The sequence below is a fragment of the Anomalospiza imberbis genome, chromosome 11 (genome assembly GCF_031753505.1).
Source record: "Anomalospiza imberbis isolate Cuckoo-Finch-1a 21T00152 chromosome 11, ASM3175350v1, whole genome shotgun sequence".
Classification (NCBI taxonomy): Eukaryota; Metazoa; Chordata; class Aves; order Passeriformes; family Viduidae; genus Anomalospiza; species Anomalospiza imberbis.
Genome location: NC_089691.1, coordinates 22,793,669 through 22,810,709, shown reverse-complemented (window position 1 = coordinate 22,810,709; position 17,041 = coordinate 22,793,669). Strand labels below are relative to the sequence as shown.

The 17,041-nt window shown below is 43.7% G+C and overlaps 1 protein-coding gene across 3 annotated transcripts in view; it reads right to left on the bottom strand.

The window, feature by feature from the left end:
• Positions 1–708: 708 nt before the first annotated feature.
• IFT122 (intraflagellar transport 122) overlaps positions 709–17,041 on the bottom strand; it is a 30,791-nt gene continuing 14,458 nt past the window's right edge. Inside the window, exons 17-29 of one of the 3 annotated variants that reach the window (XM_068202379.1) lie at positions 14,762–14,923; positions 11,834–12,000; positions 10,803–10,974; positions 10,144–10,246; positions 8,486–8,626; positions 7,406–7,503; positions 6,435–6,535; positions 5,134–5,299; positions 4,053–4,164; positions 3,527–3,655; positions 2,618–2,697; positions 1,831–1,995; positions 709–1,146 (exon numbers count right to left, since the gene is read on the bottom strand). In XM_068202379.1, coding sequence (XP_068058480.1) covers positions 1,057–1,146; positions 1,831–1,995; positions 2,618–2,697; positions 3,527–3,655; positions 4,053–4,164; positions 5,134–5,299; positions 6,435–6,535; positions 7,406–7,503; positions 8,486–8,626; positions 10,144–10,246; positions 10,803–10,974; positions 11,834–12,000; positions 14,762–14,923 — 1,686 coding nt within the window. In that variant the 3' untranslated portion in view covers positions 709–1,056. The remainder of the gene's footprint in view (positions 1,147–1,830; positions 1,996–2,617; positions 2,698–3,526; positions 3,656–4,052; positions 4,165–5,133; positions 5,300–6,434; positions 6,536–7,405; positions 7,504–8,485; positions 8,627–10,143; positions 10,247–10,802; positions 10,975–11,833; positions 12,001–14,761; positions 14,924–17,041) is intronic. The other 2 variants (XM_068202380.1, XM_068202381.1) reach the window with 2 other exon arrangements.

The following is a 17,041-nucleotide window of genomic DNA, read 5'->3' as shown; positions in this document are numbered from 1 at the left end:
AAGGGGTGTGCCACTCCAGATGATGCTGTGCTCCAAAATAAAAGCTCAGGGAAAGGGGGAGGAAGGGAGGATGTTGTGTTTGTGGTGCTTGCCTTCCCAAGTGACAGTTAGTCACACTGAGCCCTGCTCTCCAGGAAGCGGGGAATAAATTCCTTCTTGCTTTTCTTTGCTTGCACGCAGAGCTGTGCTGCAGCTATCAAACTGTCTTTATCTCAACACAGGAGTTTCTTGGCCTTTGCTCTCCTCTTTCCTGCCCAGTCCTGCAGGGAGAGCGAGCCATTGTAGGGGCTCAGGTGCTGCCTGGGACTGCTGCCCCCCGTGTCTCACGCCTCCACAAGAGGCTGCAGCAGAGAGCAGCAGGTCTGCCTCCTGCCACACGCTCACAGGGCTCGTGCTTGGCCCAGGACTGACACGATGCTGGGACACCCTGCTCAGCAGCACTCCCTTGGCACAGCCCTACATGGCAGCAGCACGGAGCTCAGGTGCGCACAGCCTCACATGCTGCACTTCAGCCAGGTGAATTCCACATAGGTTCAGCCACCACCTGCCCCAGGGTGGCTGTGAGATGCCCCCAGTGCCAAGAGTAGTGGCACTCTTCAGATTATATTTGAAGGGCTCTAAATGCTGTTCTTGCCTAAATGGAATAGAAAGAAAAAAGAAATTCCCGATCAGAAGCATGAGTATTATAGCAAATTCTGAGACAATAAATAGTGAAAAATAGTCCCATTTATTTGAAGATCTGTCAATAACTGGTGTATGTTAAAGAGCACAATCTGGAGTAAAACCAATTACTTGAAGGCTGAACTTGATTCTAGAAATGTTCCTATAAAATTCTGTGGCACTTCAGATGATTGCCTGGAAAATGCAGAGCACATTCACAAAAAACAGACATCTTAATTTAAAAAAATAGTTACAATTCTTCAACTTGGTTCCACTCTTACATACAAAATGAGACAAGATGACGTAACTAAGTTATTAGGAAAGCTCTAGAGATCTAAGAAGGGTTTTGCCAAGCCAACAGGGGAGTCTGTTGTTGAGGTAAAAGACTGGTTTTCTTCATTGGTTTGACTCGTCTACTCTCCGCCGACAGAATGGACAACAATTATGCTGGAGTATGAGGAGCTCATAGTCTTCTGTGTGAAACATCTGTTAATTAGGAACAAATTTAAAACAAGTTAGCCTGTACCCTGCTCAAAGAAAATGCAAACCGAGTTCAATGGCTGCTCAATAGCACAGATATTCTGGCACTACCATCACAGAGAATTGGTCCTCTCAGTTTCAATCACCTGAGAGCTACGGCCTGGAACACAGGCAAGCACTTCACAGACCTCTGCCAGAGCTGCCGAGAAGGCACAAACCTGCTAACTACTTTTGCAAAAGGATGGATAATTAGGCAGCTGAGTAAGCAAACATGACTGAATTCCAGCATTTCATAAAGTAATTTCTGAGCAAGGCAGGAGCAGGACTGAGCCACAAGGTAAAAGTCACTGACTGGATTTCCTGGCTAGACCAGGCTGCAAGTGAGAGAGACAGAGCAAAAGGAAATAAATACAAATCAGCTTCTGTTGGTCAGCCAAGGCTTGCTCAAGAGGCTCTGACTTGCTGTCAGGGCAACTTCTCAAATTCAGCTACGGCCAAGTCTTCCAAGGCAGCTGTTCCCCTGTCTATCCCACAGCTCAGAGCTGGGCTTCCACTGCTCTGCCTCTACCTCATTCAGGAATTTGCCGAGTACATTTCAGAGGATGAGGTTTCACTGGTTAGCACTGTTTCACCCATCAGGCTCTGGCTAGGGCCTTTTGTTTCTTTGCGAAGCTCCCCGTGAAGCAGTACCTGGAAGCAGGAGGGGCACATGGTGATGGAGGCGTCGGGCAGCAGCGAGCGGTAGTACTGCCAGCGCAGCGGCCGCGGCCAGCGCTTGACCAGCACGTCGCGGCGGCTCATGGAGCGCAGCACGGCGCGGCTCACCACCACCGGCACGAACGCGGAGCCTCCCTGCTGCACAGAGCGAGGACTGCCGTTACTGACGGCACCCCGCTGCCCGCGCAGGGCTTCCACGCTGTGTGAAGAAGCTGAGTAAAATTCAGTAGAAGCTCATGCAGACCTGCCTCAAGCCTCGTCCCACCAAACTCCCTGTCAGTTTTATCAAACCCTCCAGTGACAGCAGCATCCAGCCACATCTGTTTCCAGTGAGCTTCCCTTATCTCTTTAACTCCTTGCAAATAACAGCCACACTCACAGTCTATGAAACCCTGCGGTAAGGCCTGCTCTACAGGTGTGCTGCTGCTGTACCAGTGCACAGTGAGGAAACAAAATTCCAGGACTGTTTGGTTTAAAATCGTTGTTTTGTGAGGTTTGTGTTTGTTTGTTTGAGGGGGGGTTGTGTGGGTTTTGCTAGTTTGTTTCTTTGCTTTGAGGGGTTTTGTTTGTGTTCTTAAGGGAGGAGTTAACTGGTTAGTCCATTTCCCTCTCAAGTGCCATCCCCCTCCCAGTCCCCTGCTCTGCAGCTCTCTTTGTACCACATACACACCAGAAGAGTGACTTTGTAAAGTAAAATTTTCTATAAAAAAAAATTTTCTATTAAAATTTTTCTGCTGGTAGACACAGGTACAGTTCTTACCTCAAAGCTCAGTTTTGCTGTAAAGGGATCATCGTCCTCAATAGTATCTGTACTGTCATCAAGCCTCAAACTCTGAGCATCTGGATACATGTCTTAAGGAAGGACAAGAATTCCTGTAAAACTGGCATATTTTGATAAATATGGCTTACCATAGCCAGCACTGACAGAATCAGTATGAGAGCACCCCAGCAGGACCCTTGCTGCTTCAGAGTATCTCAAACTGTGACAGTCCCCAGATCATTACAAAAAGTACCAAGAAGGCCTTGCTGGGGTTTCCAGTGACTGGGGAAGTTTGTCACTGCAGCTGCTGTAGAACAGCCAGAACAGACTGACCACAGCCAGGCATGACATCAGCTCTTACCCTTCCACAGATGACAGAGCAAAGGAAGCAATCTATTGAAGTTACATTTTTGGGCAGCTTTAGTCAAGAGTTTGTGTGTTGTGCATTACTCTACATCTCATATTCTATATCCATGACAGCAACTGGGAGCTCTGGATGCCAAAGCATTCCAAACCAATTCTTAACAGGAACAGTTGTGAAGTGCTACTTCCCTTGGCTAGGAGAAGGCAGCCTCTAAAAGAAGCTGTTATTGGAAGCAACACAATCCATATTCCCTTCATCCTTGTCAGAAAGCAGTTCACACAGAATAGGTAAAGCATGGCATTCCACTGTTAAAAACAAACATTGCCAGGATTATAAATAAACTGTCCTGATGGAAAAGCGTCTTGACAATATTAGGTTTAGTTGAACCATATTTTTGTTGTTATACTAACACAACAAAGAAACAAGATGCAATTGTACTTACCTCAGTCATATGAGAGAAAGGTTTAAACCTAAGGGGAAAAATAAACTCTAAATTGTTTAACTTTTCCCTAAGAAAAGGAAACCAATTCTAATCAAAAGGATACGGTCAGTCATCCTCTCTTGCCATTTATCCTCTCTTTTACTCACTCTTGGAGCTTCAAGATTAATGAGAGCTACAGCTTCTTCATCCGTGATGCCATCTTCCAAAAAGAACTCAACCAGATGCAGCACCTCTAAAAGGTGGGAAAGGCAGGAAGTGTTTGACCTGCAGGAGCTCAGGAAATGCCTCATAGCAGATACTGTGCTCCTTCGTGTCAGTGGTGTTCTGCCCACCTTCTCTCATGAAACAAGTTAAAGAAAATAAAATTGCAGCAAACCAAACCCCGCGAACTTCTGAGAGGGTTGGGTCTTCACAGAACACTAGAGGCTTTTCAGCATCTGGCAATACAACAATGCTGTGCTGCTGCTCTGCAGTGAGAGCCAACAAGCCCCACTCAGTCAAATTTAACAACAGTAAAGGAACATTTGTTTGGCCAAACAACACTGCAGAAGGAAGAAATGAAGCACTAACCTACTCAGCTAACATTTATCTACTTGCAAAGCGTGAGCAAACCCGACGTCCCAACGCACCGTAGGAGGAGGCCGAGAAGACGAAAGGCTGCCTGCAGTTAATGCAGACGTTCCCCAGGTTATTCAGCAAGGGGTTGTTGGTGGAGCACCTGTAACACAGGGGCACGAGCTCCTGAAAAGACAGATTGAGACCATGGTAATCACAGACCGGCACATCCTCAGCTCTTTGTCTTCAATTAAAAAAGGGCCCCTTCGGCTGACAACACCGACACAGCACCAGCGCCAGGCTGAAGAAGCACTGCTGTGAAACCAGACCCTTCAACATCTGAAAGTGCTTTCCCTTTTTAACAAACAGCAAGTTTTCCCATTAAAGATAGCTGTCTTCACCACTTTAACAATTAGATTTTCACCTTGCCTTTGCAGTAACAGAAGCAGAATTCTGCATCAAATACACAGGGACAAAAGAAGCTGAAGAGAAGTTTACTGAAGCAAAGTTTTTTGCTCTAAGATTTGATCAAATTTAGGTTCTCCAATTAATTCATCTCTTTTCAAGAGCCAAGTTATTTTAGGCAGTTCTTAAAGGGTGTGTTTCTATTATTTCACAAGGCCAGGTGTATGTTCACTGATACAATGCAATTTATTTTTAGTGAGTACTCCCTGAGACATGGATTTATAGAAAACAGCAGAAAGCCAGACTTCAGTGAAAGAAGAAAAGGTGTTAAAATAAGATTTACGGAAGGAAGGTCACTGAAGGGATGGAGGGAGGAGGGGAAGAGTGTTAGGAGTGGGACAAATGAAAGTGACCTCCAGCTGGAGAGAGGGACAAAGACTGGAACAATAGCATGTGAACTGGGGAGAAAAGGGCTTGGAAGAATTAATAGGCAGTGAGGAAGGTGACTGCAAGAGAGGAGAGGGAGGATGGAAGCTGCCCACAAAGAGAGGGCTGATTTTAATTTGCTCTCAGGAGCAGAAGGAAGTCTGACTAGAAGAATAACAATAAAAGGACTGTGTTTCCAGCAGAAATATAATTATATCACAGAGACATGCATAATGTATTTCAGATTGTTTTGTGCACACAGGAACTCATATTCTAGGATTAGGCCACATATTAATGATTAACATGAAACACATTAGAGCTTACTTCACTGTCATGGAATGGCTTGGATCGGATTGTCAGGCTGCCCAGCTCAACAGATTTCTGGAACCTGTCTGGGATCTGCAGTCCCTGCAGCTTGTCATAGGCATGACGAGCCAATTTATATGCACCAAGAGCTTTACTCTGCTTTGCCAGGGCCAATAATGTATTGCTATAATTTAATTAAGGAATAAAAATACATACAGCATTTATGAAAAAACACAATACTCTGTCTAATCACAGAAGCTGTGCAATGAAGCATATCCAACACCAGGACTTCAAACAGGCCAGAGAAATCTATTTACAGAACTTCATTTACAAACATATGTGAAAGGACTATCAAAATATCTGTGGGCAATTATTAGCAAGGTAAGGAACTGACCCTACATAAACACTGCTATGGCTCCATTTACAATATTTCAATAATTTTGGGGTGCATGCATTTTCCCCTAGCCACAAAAAAAACCAAAATCCAAACATTTTTTACAGTGTAAGTTACTCACTGACACTGAATAAATACACCTGAAAGAGTGTGCCCCAAGTTAGCAACCAAGTGTTGTCCTTCCCTTTCACCGCAGTGAAACAGTAACTGCTGCTCACACCTGCTGACCACAAGGCCTGTTATCAAAAACTTCATGAAAGATTCTACATTTATAAGCGAGGAAATTATGAAAAGGAAAGCTAACATCCCATCCAAAGCCAGAAATGAAGTGAAACCAAGATAAGGCCTCCCTATGGCATCCGGTGACCGTGTGGCCATCTCTTACAGAAGGGTGCATTTCACTGGGCTCACACAGCCCATTTAGGAAGCACTCCCCAGAGGCTCCCAGGCACTAACAAAGCCATGCAGATGTTGGCCTGAGAGACCACATGGCCACACTGGCCTCTCAAGAAGCAAAAGCTCCTGGGTTTCCCTGCTTCTGCCTCAGTTCAGTCTCCTCGCAACAACACTGTCAAGATTCAGAGCCAACATCTTTTTGCAGTGACTAGTGTCCTAGAACTTGCTCCTCTGACACAGGTGACACACCAGACTGGGCAGGTGTTCAAGGTGGCCTAACAGAGTTAGACATTAGTTGATTTGCACAGCTCTCCAAAACTGTAGCAAATAACAAACTAGTGCAGCTCAGCACACAATAGTTTGAAGATGCTGATTATTCCTGAGGGACAGAAGTCAGTTCCTGTTAATGATAACCAACAGGTGACACCAAAGATTCCCTGCAGGAAGTCCCTGCCTTGGACCAACAGCAGTTATTCCTTTCATGTATCACATGAGAACTTCTAGATTTTGTACTGTATTGGAAGGATACACTTTTGAGATCCCCAAAGGAGTCTCCTTTGTTAAGCTGTGAAGCAGAAACCTGGAAATATTGAAGAGGGTTTCAGGCAAGTGGAAGCTGAAAGGCTCCTCCTGTGGTATGAAAAACAGACACACATTTCTAAGCTGGAAAACCAACAACTTACATCAGTAAGCAACACAGCACAAGGCATCTCTAGTATGGTGTTTCTTTCATCCCTTGAGAAAAGAGGTGTTGACAGAACATAACAAGTGGATTTTGCATGTCTTTATCACCAAAGCTCATGCCTAATACACACAGAAAAGAGAGACAGAGAGATCGGTGTAGCTAAGACAGAACCTTTAACAGGTTATTTAAAAATGAGGGCAGTCTGCACAGCCACAGTGCAGGGTCCCTAGTGCTGTGAGATCTCAAGTACTCTGACAGCAAAGACTCCACAGCACAGAGTTTTCTTTTGGGCAAGACACAGAGCATGGGTTCTCAAACGTTTTACAACAGATATTTGCACCAATGCAGCATGACTCTAATTGCTGGAATTAGGAGGAGCTCCTCACTCGTGACTGCACATCAGAGACACATGCAGCACCCTCTGGAAATCCCTAGGCTAGCATGCCTTCGGTTCAACCCTGTTCTCCAATGACTAAGGGAAAAACTGACCCTGGCCTGTGCAGGAGCAGAGGCTCATGTACCATGGGACCAAACCAAGGCAGCCAGCAAAAAGGGCCATGGGCAGGAGGGAGGTCAGGCACCAGCACAGCCCTGCCCACCTGCAGCTGTAAGGAGCTGAGCAAGTTCTTGTACAGCTCAGCTGAAGACTGTATAATAAAATAAAATAAAATAAAATAAATAAATAAAGTTACTGTACAGTATTACTGGTGTACATTCAATATTTAATTGCCTGAAAAGTCCTAGTTATTTTTAGACTCCCCAAGGAAAAAAGCTCAGGAAGCATAAATACACAATTCTAAAGTGAGTTATCTTACAGTGTATCTTTGGATAAAGTGATAGACATGGTAAACTTCTGCCAAATGCTGGAAGTGATGAAACTTCTGCAACATTTCAGTCTGCTGTCCTTCGTTCTCTGTGGGAGGCAAAGGCATTGTGTCAGTCTCAAAGAACAGTCTATGAGACTCAGCTGGGAGAAAACAACCTGTTATGATTTTAGCACCAGCACTGCCAGAGGAGGCATGTACCAGGTCAAGTATGCCCCATCTACCCATGCAAATCATCTGCTTACAGAGTTTGCTATTCTTCTGAGCAAACTTCTGGCCTGGAACAAGCATGGCAAAACACAGCTCAAGCAATGGTTTAACACAGCCAGAGGCTACAGCTGAGCTACAGACAGAAAGCAGCAGGTGTGCATCCCTGCAGACCTCTTCCAGAATGCTAGAATTCACAAATAGAATTAATTTTGAAAACTTTCACGAATACCAAATATACTACTAAGCCATTTGGAAAAACATGCATCTCAAACATCTGAGAGGTGACAGATCAGCTGAACTAAAACCAAAGGTACTCAGAGCACCAGGCAAAAGGCAGTATTCCCAGCCTTCTGTATTCATTATCACTAAACTACACCTATTAACTATTAACACCTCTCTCCCAGTGACATACATGTTGGAGACAAGATGACAGCTAGCAAACAATCACTTTTACCTGTTGGCAGAAATAATTTGTAACCTCCTTAACCTATGTTCAAACACTTGAGGTAACTTACTCTCCAACATCTTTTTATTTACTAGCACGTTAACCCTCCAGGCAGTGGGTATGATGGGAAGGTGCTGGAGGATACATGGTCCCAGGAGGCACGATTTGCAGCCCAGCCAGACTTCAGAAGGAGCCTTATGCCTGCTGATGTCGCTGGTTTGTTTATTTGTTTTAAATTAGCACATGGGAAAAAGAGGGGACTACAAAAATAGCACAAGCCCGAGATGTGCACAGCATTAAAAAAGCCAAATCAAACCAGCCAGCAGAGAAGCAGCTGCAGCAATGCCAGCACAATGCAGAGCTGTTTGTCTGTGCACAACAAGGTGACAAACACACACTTCCTGTCGGTGACTCACCTTGGGCAATGTCTAAGCACTGCATGGAAAGCATCCAGTAATAATAGGCTGCGTCGTCAAAGCGGCTCTCGAGCACGGCGTTGTGTGTGAGCTGCTCCAGCACCCGCACGGCCTCCCTCTGCCTGCCGGCCTTGTGAAACGCTGCCGAGCCCAAAACAAAGAGGGGCTCACAGCGTGATTAGATCAATTAAGGGAAATTAACGGTTTTGGACCGAGAGCACTCTATTCAGCCCATATCAAACACTCTGTCCAGGGCAGGATAAAAAGGATTATACACTGGCGTTTTCCTCCTTGAAAGCAGTGACACTAATGGAACATGAGAAGCGTCTGTAGGTATTTTGAAGCTTTTGCACTGTCTCAGCAACTCTTGAGCTCAAGGAGTATGCATAATACTGGTTGCTGGGGTTTTTTAAATAGAAAAGAGAGAAGATGCTGTGATGATTAGCTCTCTGTACAAACAACAGTGATCTCCAAACACCGCAAATCCCAACTTCACTCCAAACTACAATGAATTGTTTGAAGCCAGTGCTCTGGTGTGTATGAATACTTTAAAAGTATTGTGCTGAATACTTTAAGAGAGTACAGCTAGTACACCCTTCGGTCGTTTACTAACAGCATCTTCTTTTCTGATGCACCAAGTAACACTTCGAATTCTCACTTGGCAAACGTGCATTTGGCCAATGCAGTCTCCATATAAAGGAATGGGGCTGAGGGGGAACCAACCCCAACAAACCCAGCCCCACAGCACTGCTGCCCCGAGTGAGGCCAGCTCAGCTCAAACCAGACCTCACGTTCTGTTCTGAGACCAGAACACTCCCATTAGGACCTCCAGCTCCTCCAGCTCTGGGCATCTACACTTGCTGAGCCCCAGCAGCACAGAGCTTTGTGGAGCACATGGGGCCTCAACCTGCATTCAGAGAGTGCAAACTACCACCCTGCCCTCAACCAGCTGCTCAAAGGCTTGGTGCCAGGACTCACAAACTCGTCTTGTGCAGAGACAGATCAGGCCCAGCCTACTCCCTACCTGGGCCCTTCTAAGCCAAGCAGTGCCAGGCTTGGATCTGAGCTGGCTCAGGGAACAGCAGCTGCACCTGTCACATGGAGCTGCACCTGAGCCAAGCACTGCACACAGAGCTCACTTCAACAGCTCCTTGTCTCTCCAGTACTTTGTGGACTGAATTTTGAAGCCTTTCCACAGGATAGGAATTTGACAGTTCTGTTCAAATGTAATCTTATAAGCCAAACAAACCGCACAAAAACCTTAAGGAAACAGGAAAACTTGACTTGTGCAAATCCAATATTGCCTAAATAGAAGGAAAAATTATGTTTTCCACTCAGGTTTATAAGAGAGCTGCCATAATTTGAATCTTCGTGGGATAAAAATTTACAACAGTTAGGATTACATGCCAAATACCTCTTATGTGCCACACTCAGATATACAACAAGATAGAAAATCTGGACTTATATTTAGATGCCATCATTTTTGATAGATCAATCACATTTTCCTATAAAATAAGGAGATTTCCAGTTACTTTAAAACCAGTATGAAAAGATGGGTTATATTGGGTTTTGAGTACCACTGATAAGAAATTCACCGGGGCAGAGTCTACTATGGAGTAAATATGGAGTGAGCAGTGATCTGTCAGTGACATTCTCACCTTTTTGGGCTTCTTCAAATCGATCACTCTCTGCCAGCCACTGAGCATAAGGGACATAGACTTCATCTTTGAACTCAGGATGCTTTTCACTCAGAGCAAATGCCTGACATAAATAAAAAACTCATTCATAGAATAGTGCATGGTTTAAACAGTTAAAGGGTTTAAAATATTCCATGGGATCAATCCTTCAGCACTAAGAAAATTCACAATGAAACATATACACAGAATAGAGAATGTAATCCATATTTTCTCCAGTATGAAACTTATGTGTTTAAAAAAAAACAATCAACAACAAAAGAAAAGAAGCTTAGCATAATAACAGACTGACTATTGAAACAGAAAGACTTGAAAGTGATTATCTGGGAAATTTAGTAGATTTCCCAGCAAGAGACAAAAAATATTTGTATTTTTACTGAAAGCATTTTCTAAAGAAATTGAAGTAACACTATAAATGCAGTTTAAATTCAATTTCAGAAGACCACACCACCACGAAACACATGCTGGCATACACGATTAACTAAATACTCTGAATCCTTCTGCAGAAGCCTTCCTCCCTCACTACAAAGCTAGGGGAGCCAGACATTTGCCTCTCTTTTTAGTTGCAACCAGTGACAGTACGAAGCAGTGGTTTTCAAAACAGAAATCAAGGGCACACTCACTTCTTCCCAGCGATGAGTCTCCACGTGGAGCTGGACCAATGCTTTCAGGTCACCAACCTTCATGTAGGTTTCTGCAGCATAGCCAGGGTTATCAAGTTGCTTAAAATAGAAGGCACATTTGGCCAAAGGCTCACGCTCAGCTTTATCCAGTTTTCGAGCAATTTCGATTAACCTAGACTCAGCAGAAAGAAGCCAGATGTTTCAGATTCTGCCTTGGTGCTTTGCCTGTTAATTGTTGTCATTACTTCACCTTTAATCAGTTAACATTTAATAGACATCCTAATAGTACTACCATGCAACACTGTTAAACAGTTTCAGTAAACATTCCAAATAGCTTTTTCCTTTTGCAGACTCAAACCCCTTCCTTCCCTCTTTGCTCACACATTCAGCTCCCTATCTCAGACGCTGTGCAGATGGAAGGAGGGAACACGTCCTGCATGACTCAGTGGCACAGGACACACTTCCCAATCCTGACCTGAGCAATAGGCTCCTGAATAAATGTCACCCCTGTGCCACACAGCAGAACAGAGGCAAGGCCAGCCTGAAGGGCCTGGCCAAGATCTTAAGGCAGCTCAGCAAATGACCTAAAGTGCCACCTACACTGATGAGAAATGACAGTGACAGGAGTGGCCACAGAGTTTCCAGACTCTGTGCTCCACGTGACTTCTCTACCCCCTAGATGATTATCCTAAACAGCTGAGAACTGCAGCAATAGGCTACCTGGTACAGTTACTGCTGTGATGATCACTCTGAAGGCATTCGGGCTATTTTACATAATCTTATCTTGGAGATAAACCCATGCATACTCTTCATTGCTGTAATGCATTAGTTTTTGTAACACATTTATGGCCCTACCCTCTAAACATATGCAACTTTTAAAACATTTTTAATCACAGGTGTGTTTCAGATACTCAATCTGATATAAAGGCAGATATCAAATACATTTGGTCTTATTTTAAAATTATGTGGAATTCATAATATCTCATGCAGCCTTTTATTATGTATTATCTCTGAGGAGACACAAAACCTACATATCCACCCAGCCGTGGTCCCCGCTGATTTCGATGGCCTTCATGTGCTCGCCTGCAGAGAGGTACATCTCCACTGCTGCCTTTGGTTCATGGATATCCTTGGCCCAGTCTGCTTGTTTTTTTATCAGCATCTTTGTGTCTTTGGGATCTCCAGATCCCAGAAATTCCTGCAACAGTGCAGTACAAAAGTCTGCATTACCTTCTGGTTACAAACATCATTACAGTCTAAACTCTAAAACAGATAAAGGCTTTTTGTAATGAAAATCATGATGCCTCCCAAGGACAGAAATACTCCACAGAGAGCAACATGCACTGAGCCAGCCTTCAGCAGCTCATCACCAAGGCCCCATGTCTGGGAGGAAACAATGGCAAGTCTCCCATTTATACAGTTTTCAATTAAAAATAAAAAGCAGGAGATTGTGGCCAGCCCCAGAGAAGGACAGTGCAGGTGCCTCAGAGGCAACACCAATGTCCCCTCCTGCTCTTTGCTGAGCCTGGTTCGGTGGATACGAGTTACGATTTCTGCAAGCCTGTGGGGAACAGGCCTTTCCAAAACAAAATGGTACTAATCTAAAAACTCTAACAGATCAATTCCATGTTTCAGATTTTCTCTTGCAAGCCAGGCAGGTATGGATTCATTCTAAATGACCACCCAGTCCCAGCCCATGCTCAGCTAACAGCAGCACATTCACTAAATCACACACTGGCATCAGGATGTCCCACCACAAATCAACTGATGACTGAAATAATTATCAAGTGTCTTTGCAGGAAACAAGGTGTTTTAAAAAATATTTCCATTAAGTTCTTTTATAATGACAGAACCATAGCTGCTCAAAAGTGAGAGTGCTCTGAAGCACTGCTTGGACTTGTGGAAGGAATGCAAACACCAAGCCTGGACCCCGTGTCGACAACCATTTTGGAAATATTTCTAATAGTTAGTTCAGCTTTTTCTGCCAGTACTAAAGCTCTGGCACCATATGGTTCACATCTCTTGACATCATGTGACAGGAAAAAGATATAAAACCCCCCTTCAACACCAGAAGATCGATTAAGGGCAATTTTGTCTGCTAACAGAACAGGCTACTGCCCGTTAAACAGCTTCTATCAAAAGCAAAATCAGAACAGAGGAGAGAAATGACAGGTGGGAAAAGAGTGGAAAACTGTGTATGCTCTATGTTTCTGATTGAGGTTTAAAAAATTAAATCCTCGAATTCTGATTGAGGTTTAAAAAACCAAAGCAACAAATGGGCAAAAACCTGTATGCCAGATCTGCTTCACCACTGCAATTCAGCAGTTCCCTGCTACAGCCAGAAGTGCACTCCATGTGAGCCAGCTCCAACTGAGCCCCAGGCCTGCCTCCTGCAGCACAGCCCTGCTCCAGGAGCAGCTACACGGCTATCCTGGCAGTCTCTGAATATGGAAAACTGCACACAAGAGTGAGGTCAAACAATCTCTTTGGTATGACTTGTTTTCCAGCTTAGGTCACCAAAATAAGCCCAAAATCAAATGCTAAGCTCAGCTTCCCACAGTATAAAGAGGTTTTTTTGTGAGTTGCCAGTAATTAGTGATCTGGTGCTGTGATAAAGAGCCTGTGACCAGATATCAAAGGTCTCCCCACCTCTGCCTCCAGTCTGGACCCTCCATCCAGACCTCATCAAAGTCATGCACAAGAAACCAGGTTCTGTGGGTCCCTTTGAATAATTCTGGCAGCATCAGTGAAAAGAGCACCACAAAAACACACCCCTCCCCCATATAAATAACTGGAAAACAAGGGGGGTTTACATGTTCTTCCATGTCCTGTGCACTCCCTGCACAAAAATCTGCCTTACGAAGTACCTTAAATTTCTCAGCATGGAATCACTCCGAAGCATAGGAGACATGAGACCTCTTGCTCTCTACTGGTTAAATTTAGACATGACTGCAGCCAAGAATTAAAAGATTCTTACAAAGACTTATGGGAACATTTTCCTGTATGAATTACATTTATGTTCAAGAGGAGCCAAAACACTGAAGCTAACAAAGACTCATCGGCCAAAAATAGCGGAAGTTAGGCTTACATCAGCAAAGCCCCCAAATGTTTCTGTTGAGCTCTTGGAAGAAAAAGATCTCTGCAGCATGGCTCGGGGAATCTCTGCTAAAGAGTTTCTGTGCATGTCATGGTGAATTCTTTGTCCTGGACTGGGCAGAATAGGGCTCTGATGAGTGATGAATGAGCCTAAACAGTGCATGCATTCTCGGGGATTTCGATAAGAAAACACCACAGAAGACTTAAAAGCCAAGTAATGCCTCTTATCACCATATAAAAACATTACTTTTTAGAATTATATTCAATTTATTCCTACAAGGAACAGAGTTTTTAAAAAAGCCAAGACACTGAATCTTTGGAAGAAATTCTGTAGTACACAAAAATATTCTAGCTTAGCATATTATGCAGTTTTTAAAATGCATCAATAAAGAACTGACTTACTCCAACCCATAACTATATTTTTATTACAACATGGGTACTACCTTGTCATCTTTGGAGGACAAACAAATAAAAAGGGACTCTCAAATAAGATAATGGAGAAGAAGGAGTCATAAACACAAACTTTTTAGTTTTGAAAGAAGGAAAATTACTATGGATAATAGTATGTAATCACAAGGTCCACCAAAAGAATTCACTGAAAAGCCCTGAATTTCCACAGCCATATTTGAGACTCTACAAAACACAACCTGCTGCCTTGGTAGCAGACTCTGAAGGAAAATGCCACCGTTACACCCAGGCCAGAGACACTTTTCCCTTTATAAGCCAAATGACCTCCAAACAAACACCAGAGAAAATGAAATTGGAATACAACGCCCACACTTCCTTTTGTAGGATCATACACTGGAAACAGTTAGAGGTGCATCAGTATTTCTGCATGCACATGTCCAGGTGCCAGGTCCTACCTTTGCATGGTCGAACATGCGGAGGTCTGAGTACATCTCCAGGGCCAGGTTTTCGTGGCCGCTCCTCTTGTACAGCTTCGCTGCCTCGTGGAATTTTCCCTGGTAGGCATAAACATCTGCCAGGAACAGCTCGTGGTTGTTCTCGCCGTGCTTTTTCCGATCCTGGAAAAATAGAAACACTGAAGAGAGATGTAGAACATATTCTAGATGATCAGCACTTAGGTGAGAAATAGCCTTTGAGGAATTAGATTTTCAGGCTTAGATTTTAACTGCTAATAATTAAAAACCTGTAACGGGATAGCATAATTATGCCTCTCCTACATTTCTGGTGAATTTATAATTAAAGAATTAAATCCCTCCTTAATTAAAATTATGAAGAGCAAAATTAAATGTCACTATACAAACTAAAGTGATGAAAAGTCACTTCTCTTGATTCCACACAGGAAAATGAACACATGCTATCATTATGCCAGTCTATTTTAAAAAAGGCATCTGATGGGCTCTTCATTTTCTCCCTACAATCTCACCATCATATAATTTGGCTACATTAACACTATGTGCAGGTGGGATGACAAACAGGAGGATATCTGCCATCAGGAGGTATGTTAGCCTGCCTCTGAATACAAACCGGTGACACCTCCACTGTCCCCACATACAAGAGCTCATGGATTTGGGTCAGCACCAGTCACTTCCAGAGCACCAGTACATGCTCTCCTGGAAACCAGAAATGCTTGTTCTGTTCTGGCCTGGGTAGGGACCATGAGGACAGCAGCAGTGCAGAGCCACGCAGAAACCTCCCGTGTGTGCAGAGCCATGGAGAAACTCTGCACATGAATCAAACTGCAGCAGTGCCCTGACTGTGAGGGACCCAGGACAGGTTTGCACGTGTGTGTGTGAGTGTGTGTGTGTGTGTGTTTCCATGTGTGTGCCTTATCCTGTGGATTGGACACACAGCACTACCCTGCCTGGGATAAAATTATTGCTGCAGTTAGCCCACATCAAATGGAAACATGTAACTGTGAAGTGAATTTAAAGAAAACTGCATGCAAGGGGAAAAGTACGCCACTAGCATCCAAATTCAATCCTCTGCTGCCAGAGGGGCTCAGCCATCACTCCCCCATCACACTGACTGACTGGACTGACACTGAGCTGATGTTCAAAGTTTCCTTCAAATTCTTGGTTAAATGAATAATCAGAGGACTTGTTACACCCTTTTTTGAAGACTCCACAGAATCTTGCCAGATAGAGATGGCAAGCATGTTTCTCTGTCATCAATTAGGAAAGAAAAGTGTCATTACTGAGAGAAAACCATGGCATTAATGGAACACCCCTAGTTACACCCCTACAAGCCTTAAAAGGAATCCAGTCCACTACCGGTGAGAGTAAGTGGGGATGTAGAACTCACTGCAGAAAGAGCATTTTCAGGATGTGTGAAATTAAGTTTATGCCTATTTTTAGGGGGATTCTTTCTTACTAAACAGAGTATGATATGACAAATCCAGAATGTCCTCAATAAATAAAGATCTGGAGAAGCATATGTGGAAAAGAAAGGTTACTACTGGTGAGAGAACACTCTCACCTATCTATACCCTTGAAAAGAAAAAAAAAAAAAAAAGAAAAACAACAGTAAAAGGGGGCTCTTAATGCAGACCTTTGTCCTGTGCTAGAGAAAAGTTCACTGAACCAGCTGGCATTTTGACAGCAGCAGGACAGCTCTGCAGACATGAAGACAAGTAGTGTATCTTTTAAGAGAAGGTGTAAATCTAATTAACATAAGGAAGAGGAATTTCCTTTATGCCATCTCCAAGCAGATCTTTAAGCATTATCTTGCCATCTTTGCAGAAGGACAAGGGTGATGAGTGTATTTTCAAGTGCTTATGACAGACAGTTACTGTTGAGTGAAATTCTATCAAGAAGTGTGAAAAGATTAGGAAGGAGTGATTAGAGCACAGTATAGAAGTATGGAATCCCAAATTCTATTTCCAGTTGTCACAGACTTGTCATGAGACCCCGAGTTTGTCATTTCATTTCTCTGGGCCTGTTTCTGTCTCTGCAAGGAGGAGATAATAGTAATTACCTACCTCCAGGGGGTAGGGAAAGGCTTAATGAACTCATGTTTATGAAGTATTCTGTACTAAGCTCTGTCAGCACAGTAGTATTGTACCAATTATTAATTGAATATTGAACATTTTTACAGTTCTCCTGAAGACAGTTTCAGAAGTTCCCATCCCACTCCCACATTTTGGTCCACAAAGTTCCAATCCTATGATTAGAACTTGA